Source organism: Charadrius vociferus, unplaced genomic scaffold (assembly GCF_000708025.1).
Source record: "Charadrius vociferus isolate BGI_N301 unplaced genomic scaffold, ASM70802v2 scaffold220, whole genome shotgun sequence".
NCBI classification, from domain to species: Eukaryota; Metazoa; Chordata; class Aves; order Charadriiformes; family Charadriidae; genus Charadrius; species Charadrius vociferus.
Window position 1 is genome coordinate 711,099 of NW_009646506.1, and position 23,172 is coordinate 734,270.

At 36.1% G+C, this 23,172-nt stretch overlaps 1 protein-coding gene across 1 annotated transcript in view; it reads left to right on the forward strand.

The window, feature by feature from the left end:
* The first annotated feature begins 487 nt into the window (after positions 1-487).
* SWT1 (SWT1 RNA endoribonuclease homolog (S. cerevisiae)) overlaps positions 488-23,172 on the forward strand; it is a 31,210-nt gene continuing 8,525 nt past the window's right edge. The window contains exons 1-15 of the mRNA XM_009884493.1: positions 488-553; positions 3,917-3,975; positions 5,546-6,299; positions 7,625-7,690; positions 7,815-7,871; positions 8,509-8,638; positions 8,788-8,889; positions 10,434-10,622; positions 11,165-11,258; positions 12,618-12,754; positions 13,578-13,729; positions 14,991-15,129; positions 16,297-16,442; positions 17,827-18,035; positions 19,688-19,816. Coding sequence (XP_009882795.1) covers positions 488-553; positions 3,917-3,975; positions 5,546-6,299; positions 7,625-7,690; positions 7,815-7,871; positions 8,509-8,638; positions 8,788-8,889; positions 10,434-10,622; positions 11,165-11,258; positions 12,618-12,754; positions 13,578-13,729; positions 14,991-15,129; positions 16,297-16,442; positions 17,827-18,035; positions 19,688-19,816 — 2,429 coding nt within the window. The remainder of the gene's footprint in view (positions 554-3,916; positions 3,976-5,545; positions 6,300-7,624; positions 7,691-7,814; positions 7,872-8,508; positions 8,639-8,787; positions 8,890-10,433; positions 10,623-11,164; positions 11,259-12,617; positions 12,755-13,577; positions 13,730-14,990; positions 15,130-16,296; positions 16,443-17,826; positions 18,036-19,687; positions 19,817-23,172) is intronic.

The window sequence follows — 23,172 nt, forward strand, 5'->3', positions numbered from 1 at the left end:
GCTTCTGGTGAAGCTTTCGTACAGCTGTCTTAAACCTCTTGTTTGTGGTAGGCTCGCAGGACTAGTGTGTGTGGTGGTTTAGCTGTTACGAGATGTCACGATATTGCCTCCACCCCAGGGGAGGTGGGGGGCGGAGCTAAGGCGAGAGTTACATAGTTGGAACTGCTTTAAAACTTGACGGCTGAATGACTAAGTGTTAAAGGATGTTTGCCTCTATTATTCTGGTATGTTTGCTGGTACAAAATGTGTGTCTCTGGAGCAGATGGTAAAGTAACTGCCATCCTTTTTTTTTTCTGTGAAGTTCTTTTAGCAGCGAGATGTGAATAATTAATTCTGTTGAAATCTGCTGTGGATCTCTAATGAGAAAACAGAAGAAGAGTATTAGAGTATTTCTTCACTCTGCAGTTAAATTTTATTTTTCTACCAGCTGGAAATAAAAACTTGAAATAAATAATAATGGCAACACTGTTTTTCTTAGGATTTGAAGATGTCCAAAAAGAAACTGAAGAAACTAACTGGAAAGGAAGACTGTTTGGATGGCCGGGATGACAAAGTAGGAGCAGCTGTATCATGACTATTATCATTATTTTAATTCAACCCCCCACATTCAAGAGAAGAGCATGTATTGTTTAGTAATCTTGTGATAGAAGGATGAGTCAAATTTAAAGTTGGGGTCACTAAGAACAGCAGGAGGGTTGAATTGGCCAGATAACTGCAAGTTCTAGCCAGGTAACTAGCTTATGTTTTTCTCCAAGGGCTATGAGTAGTGTGGGTGTCAGAAAATAAGAGATTTTTTTTTTATTTTAGTATATCTTCCTGGTTGAGGAAAGTGGAACTTAAAACTGTTGCCAAAATCACTACTGTGTTCCTGGATTGTTCTTTATCTTGAATCATGTATCTTACAATTTGTGATTAGTCACAAATTATACTTCACAGCATTTTAGCAAGCAACCCTCAACCACTGAGACATAAATTGATGACCAAAATTCTTAGTATACTCTGGTACATATTTGTATCTAGTGAGTAAGCTTTCACTGAGTTGCTTGTAAAATGCAGGTGTTACAGGGGTGATAATCTTCCTGTTCATACTTGTATGTTCTTTCCCATTCTTTTTTATTGTTTGTATCCTCTTCTGGGAAGTTATTTCCTGCCAATAGTGTAATATATATCCAATAAATCTACACTTGAGTTTGCTAGATTTTTTTACCTTGGATTTTTCAAGGTATATATAAAATAAAAGATTTAACTATCTTCTCATAAATGTCTCAAAAATGTTTGGCAGTGAGCATAAATAAATGAGCATGATGTTATGGCCTTGTAAATTGAGTTACGTGTTAGAAGTCTTTTGCTTACATAGAAAACGTTGTTCAAAGCCAAATACTTGTAAGTATTTCTTTTCTCCTGAATACCGTCTTATTATTCAGTTTCTCTTTTAGCACTGACTTATTCTAAGGGGTTTTTTTGTTTTAACTTCTGTAATACAAAGGGTAAACACTTGGCTTAAAACCTCATACTGTAGCTGTATTGCTAATGTTTATACCAATTTGAAGAACAATACAGAGTTTTAACTGTTGCATGACTTCAGTCTGGTGGAGACAGCATTAAATATTGCTATATGCAGACATTGACCAGTGCGAGCAACAGTGAGAACACAAACTAATAATAGCAAAAAGATAAGGAAACCTCTGAATAGTAGCAAGTGTTTCTTCAGTGTGATCACAGTATGGATAAGAGGTATCTTCAGCTCTTCCAGGTGACAGTAAGCCATTTAAGCAGTCATATTTAGACATGATTGTGTGGGGACTTTGTCGGTGGGTCTCTTTTTTTTTTGTGTGTGTGTGGTGTAGACATGACCACAGATTACAGAAAACCTTATACCTGTTGGCTTTTAGCGGTTTGGCATATAATTCCTTAAGTATGAGTGAAAGGACATTTGTCACAGTATAAATTAGAACAGCTTTACACTGAGCTGTCTGGAGGAGTCAGCACAGCTGCCTCTTGGTAACATGGCCTGGATAACACCAGGTGATCTGATAGCAATGGGATTGTAAACAGAACACCTAAACCAGTCTGCTCCAAGAGGACATTTACCCCAAACTGGTAATGCTAAAAGGAAAGTAACAGTAAGGAAGATTGCATAAGTGAAAATCAGGGAATTATCAAGGGACTTAAGAAAAGAGGGAACTAGATTGAAAAGAAATACTAAAAACATCATGAAAACTCATGGTTCTAGGGGAACAGGCCTTGAAGAGAGAAAGCAGTAACACAGTAGCAGGGAAACTGGGCTTGATACTGCCAGAAGCTGCCCCACCAGCATCACAACCTCCACCTGCCCTGGTAGAGCATCTTCACTGCTGGACACTGGCAGTAGTCTGCATTCCAGCTGGTGGAGTACAGGGAGGGGCATCGCACAGGGTCCCACACCTTGGGTGTGTGTACGTGATGTCATGGGGGGCCTTTCTCACCAGTGTGTGCATTAGCAGATTGTAGGAGGTGGTACAGCTGCACACACGACTGGAGCACCCACATCTTCAACAGCATGAGTGTGTGTGCCAAAGTGTCTTGTGTAGGTGTGTGAGATTAAAACTTTCCACTACCAAGTCATCTGATCTGGTATCATTTTGTAATTGTCTATTATTATAGTTTTTCTGTTGTATTGCTGGTATTGATCCTGCGTGTGTAATTTACTAGTTGCCAGTTAATTGAGTTGTTAATAAACCAATAAAACACTTTGATTATAGTCATATGAGTAGAACAGGTCTTCCTGCAGCAAGTTACATCGATATGATTCTCAGTGACAGCATCCTTTAACAGTCTCCTAAGTTACAATTTCATTGGTTTTGCTGCTGTTACACTTCCAGAACCACCATAGGCAGAAGTTCTGAAAATTTCCTTAATTCATTAGGACTCCACTGGTTTCTGCAACCATTCAACCATTATTTTTTTTTTAATGAAGTGCTTTCTACTGTGGAAGTAAAATAGCTAAGGCCTCATAGGCCTTTGCAGGCCTCTAGTTAGGAAAATCTCTGCAGCAGTGGCCTAATGCCCTCACTGAGTCAGTGTGACCCGATTATTGAAGGAGTGAATTATTTGTAAAAGGATGTACTGTCTGGAGCTTCCTTATCTGAAGTAATCCATATGTTACCATTCTCTGTTGTAATTGCCTACACCCTGCTGTAGTCTTGGCAAAACTGAGTCATATAACCTAAAGGTATATAAAAATTAACTGCCTTGTTGGGCAGAGTTCATCTGTCATTTTGCTGCTCTCTGTTCTCTCCCATAGCCGCAATAATAAACTGCTTTCTGTTTTGACCTGTTCAAAGTTGCCTTCCAGTTATTCCCCAACATGAATGCGAGACAGCTGGCAATATAGATATGCCAATACAGAACTGCTCTCTAAACAAGGACTGTTCAAGTTCTTTCTTTGGGAACTACCTTTCCCCTTTACCAGGCCTACCTAACTGCAGTTTCACACAGTTCCACCTAATTAGTAAATATGATGAGAATTAATAACACGTGTTTTCTGCACAAAAACCTCCCGTAGAAATATTGTCTCTTTGGCCTTACCTAGGGGGTAGCTGGAAGCAGTCTTCAGGTAACTTTCTTTTCCCTACAAATTTTTATAAAGATAGAAGCTACTGATATACTTGTAGAGTGTGAGACACACTAATCCTAAATGTGTTTAATTAGTTGAGCTTTTTCTATTTATAACCCAGGATGATGTGCTGCATTCAGTTTTTCCCCTTGCAGTGTTCTTAAATACACCAAAATCTAAGTGCTAAATTATAGCAAGGTATTTGGCTGCCTTTTCCAAGGTTATCTTATTCAAAATCATAGTGAATCGATTATGAAATAATAGCTTGTTTTTTTAACCACATTTCCTCTATAAGCCCTTGGATTTTTTTTCTTCTTTCAGAATTCTGAAGACACAAGATCTTACAAGCATGCTATAAAAGGAGAGGCAGAATTTCAGAGGTAAATTCTTGCTCTGTCATTAAATGGAGCTGCTTAAGAATCAAACAGTGACAGACTTTTTTTAATACTGAACTTAAGAATTTTGTTCTACTTGTTCACCAAATAAAATATGTTATTTTAACTAATGTAGTCTTGGCATTGCGTTAATGTGTGGATTCTGTATAAGCTGGGCAATTTGAGATGAGAAGACAGGGTTCAGTTTTTTTTTTTTTTACTCTAATGTATGTTGCTATACTTCAAATAAGGTAGGAGTTACATCTTTCGAACACTGCTGTCATAAAAAGATATTTTTTTTTTTTGTCTTGAGCTCTACCTCGTTGGTCTCTATTGCATATTGTTTTGCATATTGCATATGCAACTGTTTTAGCAAGAAAAGGCTCCAGTGAAGTCTGGAGGATAGTTCTGCAGTGAACTTAGTACATTTAACAGGTTCCTGTAGTCCTGAAATCATTGATTTCTTTTGATGTTTGAAGTAATTGATTCCAAGGCAAAGCAAGCAATCCTTCACCTTGAGTGTAGCAAATGTAAACAGCTTTTTAAAACTACTTCATATAAAGTGAGAATGTTCTCATGAATCCTGAGATGGAAACGCTTTGGATTGTTTCTTAATCATGGCAAAATTTTGTCACAGTTTCTCTGTTAGACTGGAGTTGTAAATCTTAGGATGTTTTTTTGCATGTATGCATGCTGTTAAGCACTGTTTGTTAGTACAGTATGATATAAGCATAAACCAGTAACTATGTTCATGCCAAAACTCTGTCCAGTCCAGTACCTCATCCCTGACAGTGGCTAACAGGGCTTGCATAGGAAGGAATGTGGAACAAGAGAAGTACAACATTATTTTTTTTTCATGTTGTACACCCTTCTAGCTTCTAAGAACCAGTTAGTGATCTCCTAGGTCAGAATTTGGATGCTAATCAATGCATTTAAGTTACATGTCCTACAAGAGTTTGTCAGTTGGCCTTCACCTCCCAAACATTTTTGACAACACTATTATAGAGTAGAGTAGAAACTTTCTTTTGGATATTTTAAACCTAGTCTATGATACATTTATTGAGTATTTTCTCTGCTTTTGTAAGAAAGGTTCCTATTCACTTTTCATATCATTCATGATTTCTGTAGAATGTTACTATATTCGCATCATTGACTATTTTTCCAAGTTCTCCAGTCTGTTTATCCTGCACTGTTTGAAAGCTGTGCGGTGATTGGCGCTGTGCAAACAAGCTGAACTGCTGCACACTCGAATTTTAAAGTGACACACCTCATATATCATTAAACTGCTGTTACAACTTATTTGTGTGATAAGATGAAACTAGACTTTGTAGGGCATCCCTCAAACCAATATATCATGAATACAAAAAAGCTTTTTCTCAATTTTGTAAGCTAAAATACCTGTACAGCTAGGAAAAATGTAAATACTAAAAATGCTGTAATCAAGCTATTTTAAAGGACAGATGTTGCTTCAAGTTCATACTTAAGAACATATCAGGCTTTTTTTGTGTGTGTTTTTTCTTCTTTTACATTAACAGAGCTAGATTACATTCCTTTTTTTTTTTTAATGTTTCCATAGATTCAAAATAGAGAAAGATGGGCAAGAGAAAAAGCAAGACCAAAGTTCTAATATTTCTCACGGCACTGATGGAAGATCCCAAGAAAAATCTCCAAATAGAAGCAAAACTACAGACAATTCTTTAATCCAAACTGAAAAGCAAAAGAAAATAGTTATCCAATTTAAAGCCAAAGAAATTAAACACGGAAAAAGCACACGCACTCCTGATGTAGTGGCTACTAGCAGGAAAAGTTGTAACAAAAGTTGTTTTGATGGAACAGAAGGAAAGAGACTCTGGCATAGCTTTGCAGTTCAGAGGGACAAAGCACTGAAGAAGAAGACAGAGAAAGTTGAACTCTGCAAACTAAAGTTAAAAGCAGAACAAACTATGGTGGAAAAATTCAAGTCATCCGCGTGCAATTCGCATGTATCCCATAAAAAGGCAGATGGATCAAAAAAACGGAGTGAAGGTGTCAGAATTCCAAAAAAGCCTTCTGACACCTCTACAGGGACTGTGCATGATGATAGGACTTTCACCAAGAAGCCAAATACATCATCTAGGACTTGGGAGGAAGAGTATGAAGAAGAATATACGAAGTTCTCTAAGAGAAAAAGGCATGCGAATAAACATACACCATCACAGTATTCAAGTGAAACACCACAACAATGGGACTCTTGTAAACGGGAAAAACAGGATGCCGATTCTGATAAAGCTACTGGTAATTCAGGGACTGAAGAAAGGGACTTTGAAGCCACAGCATTATGTTTTAAGCAGGTAATGAGAACCTAGTTCTTTGTATGATGCAGGTAGATGTTTCGGGCTAGTTTCTGAATGGCAGGCAGTTTTTAGGTAAGCAGACTGTCTTCTTACAGGTTTCAAACAGGATTTCATAGCTAACTAGATGGGTTTTTCTGTTTGCAATTTAAACCATGTTAAAACATTTCTCTGCCCTGCTAAATGGTTAAACAAACTAGAAGAATAAAGGTCTTGCGTATTAGGGTTCTATCTGCACATATGCTTTCATGCCTTTGCTTTGCTGCTGAGCAGCTATACTTCAATTTAGGTATAAGTCAACAATTTTTTTTGAGCTGACATCAGTTTTTGAATGAATAAACTGAGCCAATGAAAACTTGCCTGACAAACAGATGTTCATTGCTGGCAAAGCGATGCCAGGATAACGTGTTGTAGATCTAGGACTAAAAATGGATGTTTCCTGCAGAACTTCAGGTTTGGCTGTGATTCATTTGTTTCTAAGTTCTAGCTTGTGTTTGCCTCTGCACCTCAGCTTTATCTTAAGCGTGGTTACTTTTTTGTTGTTATTCTTATTAACATGCCTAGCAATACGATTTCAGTTCATGTTACAGTAGCGCAATCATTTTGTTTGTATGCAAAAATAGTAATTACAGAATTGTTCAGGTTGGAGCACCTCTGGCGATCGTCTAGTCCAACCCCCTTGCTAAAGCAGGGTCAGCTAGAGCAGGTTGCCCAGGACTGTGTCCAGTCAGGTTTTGAATGTTTCTAAGGATGGAGACTCTACAACCTCTAAGCAGCCTGTACAAGCACCTTCACTCATTTTAAAAAAGTGGGGGGGTTTGTGTTCAGGTGGAATTTGCTGTGTTTCAGTTTGTGCCCATTGCCTCTTGTCCTGTCACCAAGCACCACTGAGAGGCTGATTCCATCTTCTTTACACCCTCCCATCAGGTATTTGTAAACATTGATAAGATTCCCTCTTCTCCAGGCCAAACAGTCCCAGCTCTTTCAGCCTTTTGTATGACATGCTCCAGTCCTTTCATCATCTTCGTGATGCTTTGCTCAACTCACTCCATGAAATTCATGTCTGTCTTGTACTGGGAAGCCCAGGGCAAGAATAACATAGTCACAACCCACAAGAGATTGGAAAAATAGGTTTACTGTGTAAACCTCTGTATTTATTTTAAAAGAAAGCCATCCTTCTAAGCTGTTTTGAAATGATAATGTAGATACTTCATCGTGGCTATCAAAAATATGTTTTATGTTACCTGTTCAATTCACATGGGAATATCCATGTGTTCTCTAAAAAGCACTCTAAAAGACTGATGCGTGTTCCTACTTGTTTCTAGAATTTTGAGGTCCCATGCATGTCTGACTTCTACCAGGATGGTGGGAACATAAAGTCTGTCCAAAAGGTTAGTGATGTACTTGTGTAACACTGAAGAGCTATATTCCAAAAGTCTTGACATGGGGTTCATTTGTTCTTCAGTCTTCCTTGGTATTTGGTGTTGGTGGTATGTTCTTTTATTCTTCCTACAGAGCTTTGAAGTCTTTCCACCCGTTCAAGACAGTCAGAACCCAGAAACAGACCAAGAGGTTAGTAATGCCTTTAATTTAACACTTCTAAGTTGTATTAAAAACTCATGGCACTGAGGTTGTGTAGCTGAACTATTCCATGACCTTTCCAAGTATTTTGCATTGTTGGCTTATGATCGACACTTCAAAAAATGTGGAACATTTTTTTTCAAATATTAAAGAAACTTGCTAAAGTACTGCTAATGAGGAACTTTCTGAGATAGAAAGATTGCCTTTCTGTTATTATTTGCAAGGTAGGGGGCCTTCATAGTTTCTTACATACTCTAACTATCTCATTTTCCATGCTCTAACTTTCAAGTTGAAAGAGAGATGTATTTTTTTAAGAAGTACCTATCAGGAAACTTGCAGTCTGTGTAGCAAAAAATGGAACAGAGTTTTTGGGTAGCAGGTAGAAAGGTCATAAGCAAATGCTCTCTCTAGGCAGAATTTTGGATGTCTTTTGTGGACTTCTTATAGTGGAGCATGTGCAGGAGTTTCTCATGGCTTTTACATTTGCTATACCAACTTAAAATGTTTCATGCTTCATTTTTAGTCAGTTTTAACACAACAACTTTAATACGAAACTGTCTTTTTCGTGAGCAGTTCATAAGCGATTACTTACAGTTGATTTTCTATATGCAATTTTTTTTCATTGTAGATGCAGATAGTTGAAGATCTGCATGTTGCTCGTATTCAGAAGCGGATGGCGCTGCCTGTAGTACAGACGTGTGGAGAACTTACAAGTATGGAAATAGATCTGCCAGAACAGGATTTAAATATTTCTGCTGGTACGTCGTGATTTGATGTTCTTTGGTATCTACTTGCAACTTGTTATTACAGTTGGTTAATGATCTGAGTAGAGAGTACACAACTGATTTTTACACAACTTTTTTTTCTTTTTTTTTTTCTTTTTTTTTTCCCCTCTTTTTTCCCCCAGAGGCTTTTACTTCTGGTCTGAACATACTAGTGGTGATAGACACAAATATAATGATTAGTCACCTTGAGTTTGTCAGATCCCTGAAATCTGAGGATATACCAGGTATGTGAATACATGATGATCAATAAGACATTTTAAGAAAAAACAGATGTTGGAGAAACTTCAGGCTATGTGAGGAAAAACAAACCTGGGCTCCTTAAAAAGGCAGCAGGTTTCATATAGAGCCAGAAGGCTCACACCTAAGGGGCTGGTCCTGTGAACTCAAATAGGCTGCCTCTTAAGGAAAGTTCAGCGGTGAAAGTAGAACCTATTATGCTTAAACCTACTTACCTACAGAGAATCACAGTCGATGTTCCCAGCAATATGCGTGAATTTGTAGAGGTAAATTAAGTCTTACCTATTGTAAGAACGTACTTTTAACCATTTAATCCATTACTAGTGGTAATGATGTTTTCTAGTCTTTTTAGCATTTTTTTTTCTAGAAATCTGTAAACATTTAAAATCTGATAATCAGTCAGTCAGTGCTTTATTTCTGTCTTGGTGAAGGTCACAGAATTCACAAGATGTGTGAGCAATTTCTCAGGAATTCAGATTGCAGACCCTGGCTTTAATATGTTGTGAAGCTTTTAGTGATTTAACGTTAGCAGGATTAGGATTGTTTGTGTCAGTTGTTGGTAGACATATTTGGAATCTATCGGAATACTTTGATGCTTTCAGCTAACGAATACACTTATTCCAGCCACCTGGAAAATAACTTTAATAAGGGCCTGAGTAATTTTCAAGAGTGTGTCAGACTTTATTTCTCTTTCCCATATTAGGAATGGCGTTGCATTGTGTACACTGGGATGCCTTTTTTAGAATATTGCAGTTCCCAATTTCTGGTCCCACACCAGACCCATTATGTTCAGAAGGCTGCTGCTTCCTGACCTGTTTATTACAAAGCAGATGGATGTTAATATATTTTTTCAAATTGTATTCTTATAATGTGAATGAGAAAGAAAACAGTTGAAGTATTTGTCCTGGTATGACAGAATAGTCATTACATTTCTGATTTAACATGTATTTCATATATAATAATTTTAAAGTTCAGACTATACTTATATGCAAATAAACCCATGGTCCAATATCTGTACTTTCTGTTCCTGGTTTAGGAATTTTGCTGGTTGGCAATTAGCACAAACCATTGTTCCTTTTATTTGATGTTTGTTTTGGTACAGTAACTGTTGTGTTCATTCAGGTATTTTCAGCCTGTTATTTCAGCTGCTGTCACCTTGCTTTAGCATCTTACAGTGAGCATGTGACAAGTTGATAATTGCTGCAGATATATTTTATGCTATTGCTACATACTGTTGTCAAAGTATTCTGTTGATTAAAATTGTGACTTCCTTTTGTTTGCCAAATATTGTCATTTTTACATGTAACCAATGTAGTGTTAGTTTGAGGTTAGATTAGAAAGAGGGAACTTGACCTTTTTCAGTTCATTTTTTAGTGCTAGATACTCTTGAGCATGGAATATGAAAACTATTGGCAAAAAAGATAAGTGTGGATTTACATAAATATGGTGTTTAAAAGTTATCTGTATTAGTTTGTGTGGCTCTTCAAAATGTCTTTGGTTTTTAGTTGTGGTGGGTTTTTTTTCCTTCCAGGTGTTGGCAGACTTGCATTAATAATTCCCTGGGTCGTTTTGCAAGAGCTGGACAACTTGAAGAAGGGCAAAATGTTGCAGCATGTTCGGGACAAAGCTATCCCTGCAGTCCAGTTCATCTACATGTGTCTCAAAAACCAAGATGCAAAATTGTGGGGGCAATCCATGCAGCTTGCTTCTCAAAAAATATGTAATATATCTGCAATCATTTGTTTTGGGTACTTAATCCTTGCAGTTCACCTAGTGTGAACCTTAGCACTGAATTTTGAGTTTAATACAGTTTTTATTCTGTAAGCTAATAGCTTACAGCAGCCTTCAGAGCATATTCAAGGCTATAGTATGCAAATACCTTATTCAGATTAGTGCTTTGTTCACTATTGTTCTATCAGTTGTTTCTCACTTTTAGCTATATCTGTTGGTAAGTGGGGGATTACTTAATGAAAATTTTTGCTCATGAGCTAAGGATATGTTGTGTGCTTTTGCTTTTGACGCAGTCATCACAAAATCTAACATACTCAATTTTACTTGTGGCTGACTTGATGTTTTCTGGCAAAACCATAGCATTTTTGAGTGGAGTAGTACCTAAGAATTCAAACCTCAGATTTGTGTTTAGATTACACTTCTCTGTCCTTGTTTGGGGAGTATTAAATTTAAAAACAGTACCATGACTACACTGAAGTATTTCTAATGTTACTTCTGAACATATCACCACTGTCTTAACTAAATTTGTAGATGGCCTGAGTGATGAGAACAATGACGATCGTGTTTTACAATGTTGTCTGCAGTATCAGAACCTCTTTCCTCAAGCTGTTGTCATACTCTGCACGTGAGTTCCTGTGTGGTTTTAGGTCTCTTATGAGGTGTAAGTTAGTCTCATGCCAAATACATTGTTTTCAAATCATATCTGAAAATGAAGAGCTGTTTCTAAAGTAAGATTTTTGAAGAGCAATCACCCTGTTAAAAGCTAGAGTAGAAGGATATAATAAACCACAAAGATTGTAGACTTAATCACCTTCATGTGCCTGAGGCCTGAAGTAGAATTGAGTTTACTCAATATTAAATTTTAAAACTTTTTAAAGCTTTCTCAGATTTTATTCTGATTTCTCATAAAATATTACTGAAGTTACAAATCAGAAAAGAAATATTTGTATTAATATTGAGATCCAGTTAGATACTTTGTTTCTGCTCACCTGGTTGAGAACAGTAATAAACATTGTCAGGGGTTAATCTTAGAAAGAGGGAAGGCAGAGACAGATTTGCCTCTGGTTTGGGAAGGATGATAGGCATTAAGCGTTAATCTTAGAAAGAGGGAAGATGGAGATAGGTTTGCCTCTGTTCTTGTTTTGTGAGGATAATAGCTGACTTCTGAGTATTGATTCTCAATTTTATACAAGTCACATGAAGCTAGTTTTTAAAGGGCAAATACTCCTTTCCTTTAACATACTGTAAACAGCTTGCTTTGGTCTTTGCTAGAACCATTTCCTGCATAGTTTCAGTAAGTGGGGTTAAGACACTAAGCATTGGTTGGTTTGTTTCAGTTGACCTGTGTGGACGGGGTTGCTGCTGAAAATACTATGTCAGTCACAGTATTGGTAGGGCTATTGATAATGATTTTAGGTTTCTCTGAGTAAAGAACAAGATGTGACTTCAGAAGTGCTTTTTATCTGCAAATCTCTTTATCAATATAAGCAATGGGAATTTCTGAGAAATTACTAGGATCCAGCTTTGTACTCTATAATAGTTCTGCTGGAGCAGTGTATACCTCAGGGCAGCATCTGTGACAATGATTTGGCCCGTAGAACAGTAAAAAAGGGTGTAAAAAACGAGAATTTATTGTAGCAATCAAATAAGATATTATTGTCTTAGGATTATTGCCTTGTTTGCATTGTGAGATCATAGCAACTAGGCATCATTGCTGTAGTATTTATAGCTTTTTTTTTTCTTAAAGCAAACCTAGAGCCTGAAACATTGTTCTGTATGTTTCTGATTTTTTCAGAATAGATGCTTTAGTTAATTTTCTGGTTTAGTTTTTTGCACTGTTTCTAATTGCTTGAGAAAGAAAACTTCAAATATAATGAAGCATATAAAATAAGCTTACCAAAGACAATTTTTTCAGTGTGTTGCTTTTATTGCTTACTATGTAGTAATGTCACTTTTATGTCAACAATTAATTCTTTTTTCCTAGAGATGATAAAAATTTATGTAATAAAGCCATTGTGAGTGAGGTCAAGGCATTCTGCAAAGCTGATTTGGTTACTGCTCTACAGAATCTGAATGTAAACAGGCGCCAGAACTGTGTTGAGCTGCAACAGTCAAAATGTGGTAAGTTTGTTTAATATGCATTTAATTTGCTGATTTTTGAGACACATAATAATCAGTGTACGAGAGGGAGAATAGTTTCTACTATAACTTCAGTTTTCATATACTTTGAATCTTTAGGAATGATTTTTGTTTGGGGCAGATTTTTTATTTTCAAATGTAAATGGTTTTCTAAAAGTTTGAGACCTTTATTAAAACATCTGTCTCTTAGAGTTCTAGGACATTCAAATATGATGTATTTTTGTTTTATAGGAAAAACACAGCGTGAATTTCCTGTGTTTGTAGTCATTTAAAAGGTGTCCTGAACTTTTGGGGACTGAAAAGAGGTTTTTCCAGTTGAGCCAGTTTGGGTCCTATTCTTAGCAATTGTAAAATTCAGTTTGCTAGGATCACTCCTTACATTTTATGCTAATACCTTTACCTGCATCCCACACAGTAGAACTTGATTCTTGGGTTGCCTGTTCATTTTTCCAAAGATACAAATGCAGCGTACAATACTAAAAGTGATCTTACACTTGCTGATAACCCCACTGGCGTATATAATCTAAGTTATTTAAGGAAAAAAGAAATGTGGAGTAAGATCACAAATTAATAATGCTCTGGGGAAATTAATCTTCTTGGTTAGTAGTTCATAATTAAAAATATCCACAGTACAAGTAGGTATAACTAGAAATACGTGAAACCTAATTAGATATAGCCCATCTGCCTTATAACATAAATTGCAGTCTGTCTTTATTTATGGGGACAAGTTATTTGTGTACTATCAACATAAATTAGATACAGAAACAGTTGCAATAAGTACCTTTTGTTGTCATTGGTTTGACAGATACAGAATTCGAGAAAACAGAAAGAGGTGATACTAGTCTTACTGCGCAATTCCCAAATATACTTCCAGACCTTGAAAAGAACTTAGGAGAAGCTTTATCCTGTATTTTGGAGACTGAAATGAAAATTGCATTCGGAAACCTATGGATGGAGGTGGTTTCTTATGTCATCTTGCTTCATATTTCATGTATTAAGAGGTTTAAATGTCCTTGCTAGTTTGTTATTAGTAACTGTGCTAAGCCAAACAGCTAAGTCATCTATTTCACTAACATAACAGTTCACTGACAGCGTTCAGTTTTACTATTTCATTTTATAAGAAGATTATTCTATTTGACCTGTAATGACTGTGCACTATTTTAGTAGTCTTTTAATAAGACAGTAACAGAGATGCTGAGTGTTCAGTGTGAATTTTCAGAACTCTTTATATTAGTTGCATTTAATTTAATTTCTATTTTGGCTTTTATAGTATGGTTAAATCACTGCATTGTAAATATGTCCTTCAAGAAATTATTCCATCACGTTTTATATAATATTGAGGTACTGTTGTTGTAGGCACTTATTCCCCATCAGAACAGATATTTTTTAATACCATGTGAATAAAATTGTTCACAACTAAGTTGGTTACAATACAGATACAGAATTACAAGGGTGTTAACAAGAAGCTCCAGACACTCACTCTTTCAAAATTATTGTTGACAGAAAATAAATACTCATGTACAAGGTACCTTGAAGTTATCCATGCTTTGGTTTAGATTCCAATTTATAACTGGTAGGGGTTAGCTAGAAGTTTAAATTTATGGCGGATTAGCCTCTGTGGCTTTCAAAAAAAACCCCAACATCTGATGACTGTTGTTCCACAAGACAGAGCTTTGATTAGCTGTTAAGCTTTTAGGCACTTCTGATTAACTTAGTTGAATTCTTTTCAAACTCTGATTTCACTTGGTAGTAATAAATTTCAATTCTCTTGCAATATGCATATATTACTTCATATATATATATATAGTCACAGCTAGGGAAAGGGCTTTTATTTTTTACTTCTAACAATACTAGAAAATCAAAGGCATGGGTTTTTGTACATGACTTTTGTACACCAGTAACATATTAAATTACTTTAAGAGATAATGCAAGAGTATTTGGAGCGTTTGAGGAAAGCGGAGCCAAAAATCATGACAATGATTGTACGTTGGGTGCTTCCACATGAGCATCACTGTTTAACCCATGATGCTGCAGAATCAAATCTCTTTTACTAGATAAACTTGTTAAATCTGAATATAGCCTTATTTCTGAGCAATCATTGAAATTCCACTTCAGCAAGCAGAAATCATAACATTATTGAAGAATAGAGCAGTTGTGAAATGTATAGGAATATGTCTATGAAAGTCAGCCTTTGAATTTGTAACATACTGTCTTTCAGATACTGTATCTGAAGCCACCATGGACATTAGCAAACTTGCTGAAGTGTTATAAAAAACACTGGATGGCTGTTTTTGGTTATGTTGTGCCAAGGAGTTTATTTTCAACCATTGAATGTCTCTATAAACACCTTTGTACAGGTAAGAATCTCTGAGAATGTTAATTGTAAACTTGTAGAAAACCTCCCTGTTCTGGTTTTAGTAGTTACAGAAGTAGATATTTCAAAAAGCACGTACTCTGTATGGTTAAATAATAATTTGTTCCATCCTCTTTTGCTTTTTTTTCAATGTAAGATTATCCAAATGGAGCTATACCTTGGACAGTCTTTATGTAATTTTGTATTGATCCACAATTTATTCACTGGATGGGTGACAAAATCCCAACACTGGTTTCGTAGCCTTAAAGCCAGAACTGAACTGAAATTGATGAGCTATGAATTACATTTAAAAAATAAAAAAAAATAAAAAAAAAAGAAAAGAAAGAAAGTTTGTGCCAAGATCAAGTCTGTCCAGGCTTTGGTCCCAGATGGTCTAAATATCACCTGCAAAAATCACGAAAATTATGTATGATTTCTGAAACGTTTTGTTTTGGTGGTGTTTGGTGTTTTTTTTTTTTTTTAAAAACAACAATATTCTGCTGGCTTTTTTCTACTTTTTATATGAAGACAGGAAAAGCAAATGTATGGACACTATCAGGTGTGTAAGAATTTATTCTACACAACTCTATGTACCTGCAAAAATCAGGGGGAAAACATTTTAATGAATATATATATTAATGTTCACCAAAGTCTCTGAACTATTTTTAAAGGAAATAATCTTTCTCCCTCCTTTACCACCATGTTATGTGTGGCCAAATGAGATCTACATTTGCCAAATAAATTATGGAGGAGTAAAGGCTACTCGATGTGATAGATGAGGGCGAGGAGGTTTATTTTCAAAAAAAGCCAACAAAAAAAACCCACCAAACCCCAGTCATTTATTTAAAGATGTCTTTAAGAATTTTATTTTAACAGATATACCTCTTTTGAGATATTGCTGTTCTGCAGAATTATTTTAGATGTACCAGTTGATTCTCTTGCCAGATCCTGGGATAAATCTGGAAGATTAGATTAAGAAGCGAGAAATCTTAACCTCACACGTGTTTCTCATGAGACTGTTTTATCTAATGCTTCTCAGCCATTTTCAAGGGTTTTTATGTGCTTCAGTTAATCCAGATATTTGAGTGTTAAATTTGCCTTCTCAGATTGGTAACTCCTAACGTCTAATGCTTTTTTCTTTCTGCTTCCTGTATTACTAACTAAATGTCAGGTAAAACAGTTGACGCCTCAACAGCGGGTATCTTGCTCCAGGAATCCAAAAAATTACTCCATGCTTTCAGTTCAAGGTCAGACTATAATGGTGTACTTCCCCAGGCTTACGCTGAAGTGAATAAGCTATACCAAACACTTACAGAGGTAAGGGGAGCTTTAGTATTCGTTCACCTGACATCTGCTGGCTGTTGCTCTGTGTTCATATTACAAACCTGGTTTAGACTTCTAAATTATTCCCGTAATTTCAACAAATTGTCACAAAAAATGTTGTTATTAGGGTGTTTTCAACATTAATAGACACCAAATTTAGTTTTTATTTTCATATAGCAAATACCTGCCTTTATGTATATGCTTGGTATACTTTTTTTGGTCCTAATATAAATGTGTTAGTATTGGTAGAGTAACTGAAAAACATCGTTTAGCTGCTTTCAGGAAAAATGTCTTAGTTTTCTCTTGCAGTTGTAGCTGATTTAAAGAGCCGTAAAGATTAAGATTAAAATTGTTGTTTCTACTTCTGATGTTGTTCCAATAGTACTATTCCTAGAGGTGCTATTACAGCTTTCATTGTCTTGGTAGCTCTGGTGCTGCACATGAAGAAAGGACTCACTTCTATCATGTGCTTTGTGGTAGTTAATGGGAAGTGTCCTGACACCTTTTGTGCTCTGAGAAGTATGTCTTTACTTCCAGCTCATCTCTGAGTTGCTGTGGACGAAATTTCAGTGTCTTGGTTTGTGGTTATGTTAGTTCCATATGTAATGGCATAAAGAATGGAGTAATGAGCACAGATGACTTGAAGTATTTCCCAGTATTTCTTTCTGGGAAAGAATACAGTTCAGAGTATCTGTAAAAAGTTCTTTTCAGCTTTGAAGAAAGCTGAAGGGGAAAGGAAGAAGGTGATTAAGGAGAGGAAGGATGATGTGGGGAGTCTTGACTGTCTGCTGCGCTGTAACTTCTGTGTGCATTGCAGTCAGCCACTTAGTCCACGGTTCTGTGCACAGTGCTGCTGTAAGAAGCATGCTTTCTGTCTGAGAACTTGTTTCCTGCTGTCATTGTCCTGAGAGGTGTTTGACTTCACAAAGGACGGCCTAGTAGACAGATTAGGTTGTGCCAGATCAGTTTCAGTTTGACCTGGAAACATTTTCTGAACCAGTTTACCAAATGAGTAGATGAATACTTTGCGCTGTTGCAGAGGAAAATGTGCCGTCAGTCGTGGGACAGGGAGTAAGAGTAAGAAGTAATTCTCGTTTATACCAGCTTGCCATGCCTGGGAAGCTTTGGCACAGGGTTTCCCTTTGTTTCCATTTCCTGTTTGTAGAAATACCAATATACTCCTGTAGAAGAAGGACTTGGTGAAAGACTGAGAGAAGCTTTAGATCCAGAGACTATAATAAAGGTGGCTATGACTAGAAGAGATCTGCTTTGCTTTTTTGAGCATTGCTTTAAAAAAGAAAAAAAGTAGAAGTGTTCAAGTTTTCTTAAGTTAGGAACCAAATACACTCATTATTTGTTTGCTGAACTGTTTTATAAGGTGAGGTCAGACAGTGAGCAGGATTTATCAGAAGACATCATGGTTCTTTCAGAAAATGCTGTATGTGAAAAAATGGAAGCAATGACACCAAATCTTCAAAACTGTGAAGAAAAAAAGTTACATGCAAGCTTTCACGTAGCTCAAGAAAACAGGCACCAGGAAATATGGTCAGTCCTTGAAGGTGTATGGAATACAATGAACTTGTACAGGTACGTTATGCTAAAGGAATTCAGAACTTCTAACCTTACATGATTTTCAGACAAGCACACTTTAGAAATTGCTTTTTTTCCCTATTTTAGAGAAGAAGCTGTCAATAATTGATCAAAATTGACAAAAAAGCCCCACACAGCTTGTCACACAAAGCATACAAATTGTCACAGGAGCATACAAATTGTTACGTGGATGCAGTCAGTGATCCATCTAGTGTGCTGCTCTGTTTCTGGACAGTGGCTGAAATAAGTTGCCTTAGAGAATGGTGTTGAAAACCCTGTAAAAGCCACGAATGTGAGACATCCGTGGAAATCTCATCTTTATCCATGAAAAATAGGCATTCAAGCTCTTAAGTTTTCTTGTGGTTGTTTCCTTTCCAAAATTTGTAGAGGTATACTAGCCTATGCAAAATTGTTTACTTTTTAAAAAAAACTTAAATCAATTTGAAATATAATAACTTTTCTTGTTAAGCAAAATCCCTCACTCTATAAAATCCAAATGTAGAATCTAGTGATGAATTTCCTTTCTCATCTAAACTCAAAATTGCATAAAATCAAACCACCCTCCATCTAGATGTTTTATCATCATTAGTATTTTGGTTATTTTTGAAAAAATGGCTTGAAAATACAAGATGCTATGCATTTGGGTGCTATCATGAAAGTTGAATAGATACTGTGTTTTCTTTTTGTAGTCTTAATCTGAAATTTTTTCAAAGGAGGGACACTGAGTTACGTCAAGCACAAAGGAACTCCGTTTTTGGTGATCTGTTAAGGGTTCACCTAATAGTGATAATAACTACCAATGCCATTTCCACACTAGCATTTGAATGTAGTATAGAGCTGCACCAGTGCAAATTAATCTAAATTCAAGCTGGTTAGGAGATGGCTTGGTGTGATGTTCAGGTCAGCTGAGGATCTGTGCTAGAGAATAGTCTCTTACTTAACAGTTCTCTTACTGGGATAGTAATTGTGAATTTGAAGGCATCAAGGAAAAACTCTTTCAAGTGTACCACTTCATAATGAAAATGCAACCGAACTGTTGGCTCTTGATACCTGTTAAGGATCGTGCTGTGAAAGGAGGATAAAATTTTAGAATCAAGGGTCACTTCACACTCTTGTTGCTTGTGTCAAGAAAATACTACTTACCTCGCACCTGTGGGGATAATTCTTCATGAGTGCACTGCAGCTTATCGTCCCAATGCAACCATTGCACGGAAGGTGTAAAGCCCATTCCAGTAAATCTGCAGAATGAAGCTGCTTGGAACATTGATGGAAAGCACTTTACTTTGCTTCTTTAACTTAAAAATTATCTCATAAGAGAGGCTTAAGCACTCAGGTTGTGCATGAAGAGACTGTTTCATTCTCAAGTGAAGTTTAATGATAAATTTAAGTCAAAGGAAAAATACTGTTATAGAATGCAATTACCAAGGAAAATTTAAAACAGAGAAGTACAACTGTAGGGCATGGTCTTTCTGCTATTTATTCTAAGACTATTTTAAATAACATTGTTTTACTATAGATTTACATTTGACCTTTGGGTTTTTTTAATAGTCAAAATACAATGCATGTAATAAATACCGGGTTTCTCTGAATTTTGAGGGCTTCTATTAACTGCTTTTCAATGTCTTTTCTTTCTTTCTTTGTAATACTAGTATTGACATTTTCCAAAAGTTGGACCCTAATGCAGTAACTGTGACTACAAAGTCTTCATTTGAAGAAGCTTTTTTGGGTCTGCAGAAACTGTTGGCAGCTGTGAATGGTATCCGTGAAGGAATTAGTAGGTAAGCATTTAACCTAGTCATAAAAGCTAGTGACAGTAACAGCCGCTTAGAGTCATAAAAGTCACTGAAATCTTTTGATGCCAAACTTGTTGTTGTTTGATGTTGATGTTACAGTTTATTATGTGTGCTTAGTTACACGATTACAAATCTTGATCTCAAGGCTACCTAGAACCATTTCTTGGTAGCAAAAGAGTAAGAAACTGTTGCAGACGTTCAGATCTCTTGTAGCTGGTTTTCTCTTTTATGACTTGGAACTTGTTTTCCAGTATTTGATTGCAAGCCACTCACCTCTGCTCAGAGTGTAAGTGGAGCTACAACATGAACAACTAATACACGAGGTCTGATGGCAAGAATTTTGAATAATTTAGAACGTCTGTTTTTCAAATGTGAGTTCCACTGGAATTGGGGCAGATTTCCCATATAGTGAAGGACATAAAGTTTTGGGACTTCACTGTTACCAATTCTATTACCTATATTGCAGCAGTAACAATGACAATCAATCAGCTGGACTCTCAGTTTAGAAAGGATAATATTCCCTCTGTCTGCCTTCTTTTTTTTTTTTTTAAAGAGTGCAGAATAATAAAAATGAAGCTTTGGAAAGCATAAGGTATCTCCTGTGTAGTCTTAACTTAGTCCCTTTTTATATCAGTGAAGTTTATTCACCAGCATGAACAGCTACAGAAGAATGCTTTACATTGTCACTGTTATGATTGCGGAGTTCCTCAGTTTCCCATTGACATTAAAGAATGTTTGTAGGAATTGTTTTGTAGTTGTGGCTAAAGTTCCGGTAACTGCAGTGAACATCCTAAAGGATGTTACAGGCTGTGAATCTGAGTGGCAGGAGCTATTTGATTTGGGAAAACAGCACCGCTTCACACACTTTTTTTTGCATAGTAACAATGCAACAAAGTTGGAAAACTGTGCAATAGATGCATCCAAACAATTGGGCTTGCCCTGTAAGTTAACAATCTGCCTTTTAAGTAAATGTTGAGGTTTATTACATTTCTACTGTAGACTTTTACAGCATTGTTAGAGATTATCTAATCGTATTTTTTTTCAAGAAGTGTTTTTTCTGTCACCCTACTATAGTAGTGAGCTTTTAAGCATTATCAGTACTTAGCAATGTTCATTACAATCTGTTCTGAAGGATCACAGTCCTTACGCTATCACAACAGTCCTGCCAAGTATGGACATATGGTTATCCCAGTTGTAAAGTGTGAGGTCTGACCCGTAAAGGCACTTCGAAAGTCTGGAGCAGGGATCTGGACCTCGGTCACTTGGGACTTGAGCTAGTTTTCATTTGTAACTACTAGCATATTTCTCTTTTTCTTTGATAAAAATTATGATGGAAATATGCAAACACTTGCTTCACTTGTCACCACTTCCAAATAAGTTTTGGTTGGTTTTTTTTTTTTTTCATTATGGTCAGAAGAATATTTCTTTAATTGAAGTTTTTCTGTAAAATATGTATTCTGTAAGTCCCAAAAAAGCTTGAAGGTAGACTTAGGTGAAGTACTGTGTTCACATGAGCATAAAAGATCATCCCTGCATCAGTAGCATTGTAGCCTCAATTATAGGTCTGATTTTTTTTTCTGTACAGCACACTAACAGTGGAACAAATCTGTTCGAAGAATTGTTGTCTTTCAAAGATATATGGTCTAAATATTATGAAAGTAGAAACTGAAAAATATAGGTAGAAATGTGAGCTAGAATAGCTTGGTGGTAACTGGTCCATTTTCATTGCTGATTGGCTTAGTGCTCCCAACTGAGGTTAGATTTTAGTAGTGGCAATGTCAATTTTTTTGTCTAAAGAAATGGTTTTAATGAAGCAGGTTACTGGTTAACTTGGTTCTTTTCATTCCAGTGCTAAAGTTCTTGCATGAAATCCTGTGGTATCAGTTTATTTATGTGGTAGATGAGATTTAATGGGAATATGGTGCTTCAAGGTCGCTATTTCTGTGTAACAGAGGTGTTTCATTAAAACTTCATGGGCTAGAACGAAAGACATTTTTTATTTATTTTAGCGAAAGTTGTTTATCTCCCATATTTCCCATTATGGAAGAGTGCTATAAAAATAAAAAGGACTGACATTATATCAGAGAAATCTATTTTACAAAGATGTACTTTCTTGATTAGAGCCATTAGAATATTTGGAGCAGAGATAAACAGGATTATATCATTTGACTTTATTTGAAATGGAGAGGCTATTTTCTGTTCTACGTGATTACCATGACACTCAAAAAATGTATGAAATGGCTTCAAAAATTCCTTTCCTACTTTTAAAAAATTTTATTTTTTACCACTCAACTGAAATACACTATTTATGCATCCAGGATGATTCTTGGAGTAAAGTAATTTTCCTGCACGGTTGCATTTGGAAATGCCTGCTCTGAGTTTGTTGCAGATTTGCAGTAGGTGGCATCGTGGAGCAACAAATTCAGAGACACTGTAACACGTAATCTTCTGGTTTAGTCTTGAGTGTAGGTATTTAAGTTAGTTTGAGAACTCTGAGTAGGTTTTCTGAAGAGTCAGAAGCCATATTTATGAATCAGTGTAGCTTTATATGTATTACAGAGTATTAAAACAAAAAGTGTGAAGTTTTCAAGAGAAGTTAATTTTGCCTAGGTCATTCAGCCTTTCTAAAATTGCACTTAGAGTATATTTATTTGTCTTGATTTTTTAAAATAAAATTGCTTTCAATGACGTATGGTTAATCTAATGGTGATTGCAGAAAAGGAGGCATCTGGAGAAAAAGTAGTGAAAAAGTTTTAGCTTGAACATCTGGACGTAATACAGCTTTTAGTGATAAAATACAAGTGTTTTCTGTGTTACCTTATATTCTTGCTGTCCAGAACAAAGAAGAGAGAAACTGTCTTGTGAAAGTTTGGAAGTTTTACGAATAAGTTATATTGAAAGTTCAGCAGCATTAAAAGTTCAGATTTTCAGATTGTTAAAAACAATTAGAAAATCACAATCGCTCTTCTTGAGATAAATGTGTGTAATGTACACTAGTGGCAGTATTACAGCTATTCAGACTTGATGACCAGAACATGTTTATCACAAATACAGGTATTTAAAAGGGGGAGAGTGGGGAGAAGAGGAAAGAGCTGTTTCATGGAAGAGGTCTTATTCACAGCTTTTTGCATTTTACCCTCTTTTTATAACTTTTGTTACTTTTGTTATATCATACAGATTTTTAATTTTATCTTTGCTTCTTCCACTGACAACATTGGTAGCAGAATGGTATTTATGGTGCAAAATACTGCGTGCCATAAATGTTTTACAGTACTTCAGCTCTAAAATTAAGACAATAAGTAGTATGGTTAGCAACTGTTGATAACCTACCTGCTTCTTTT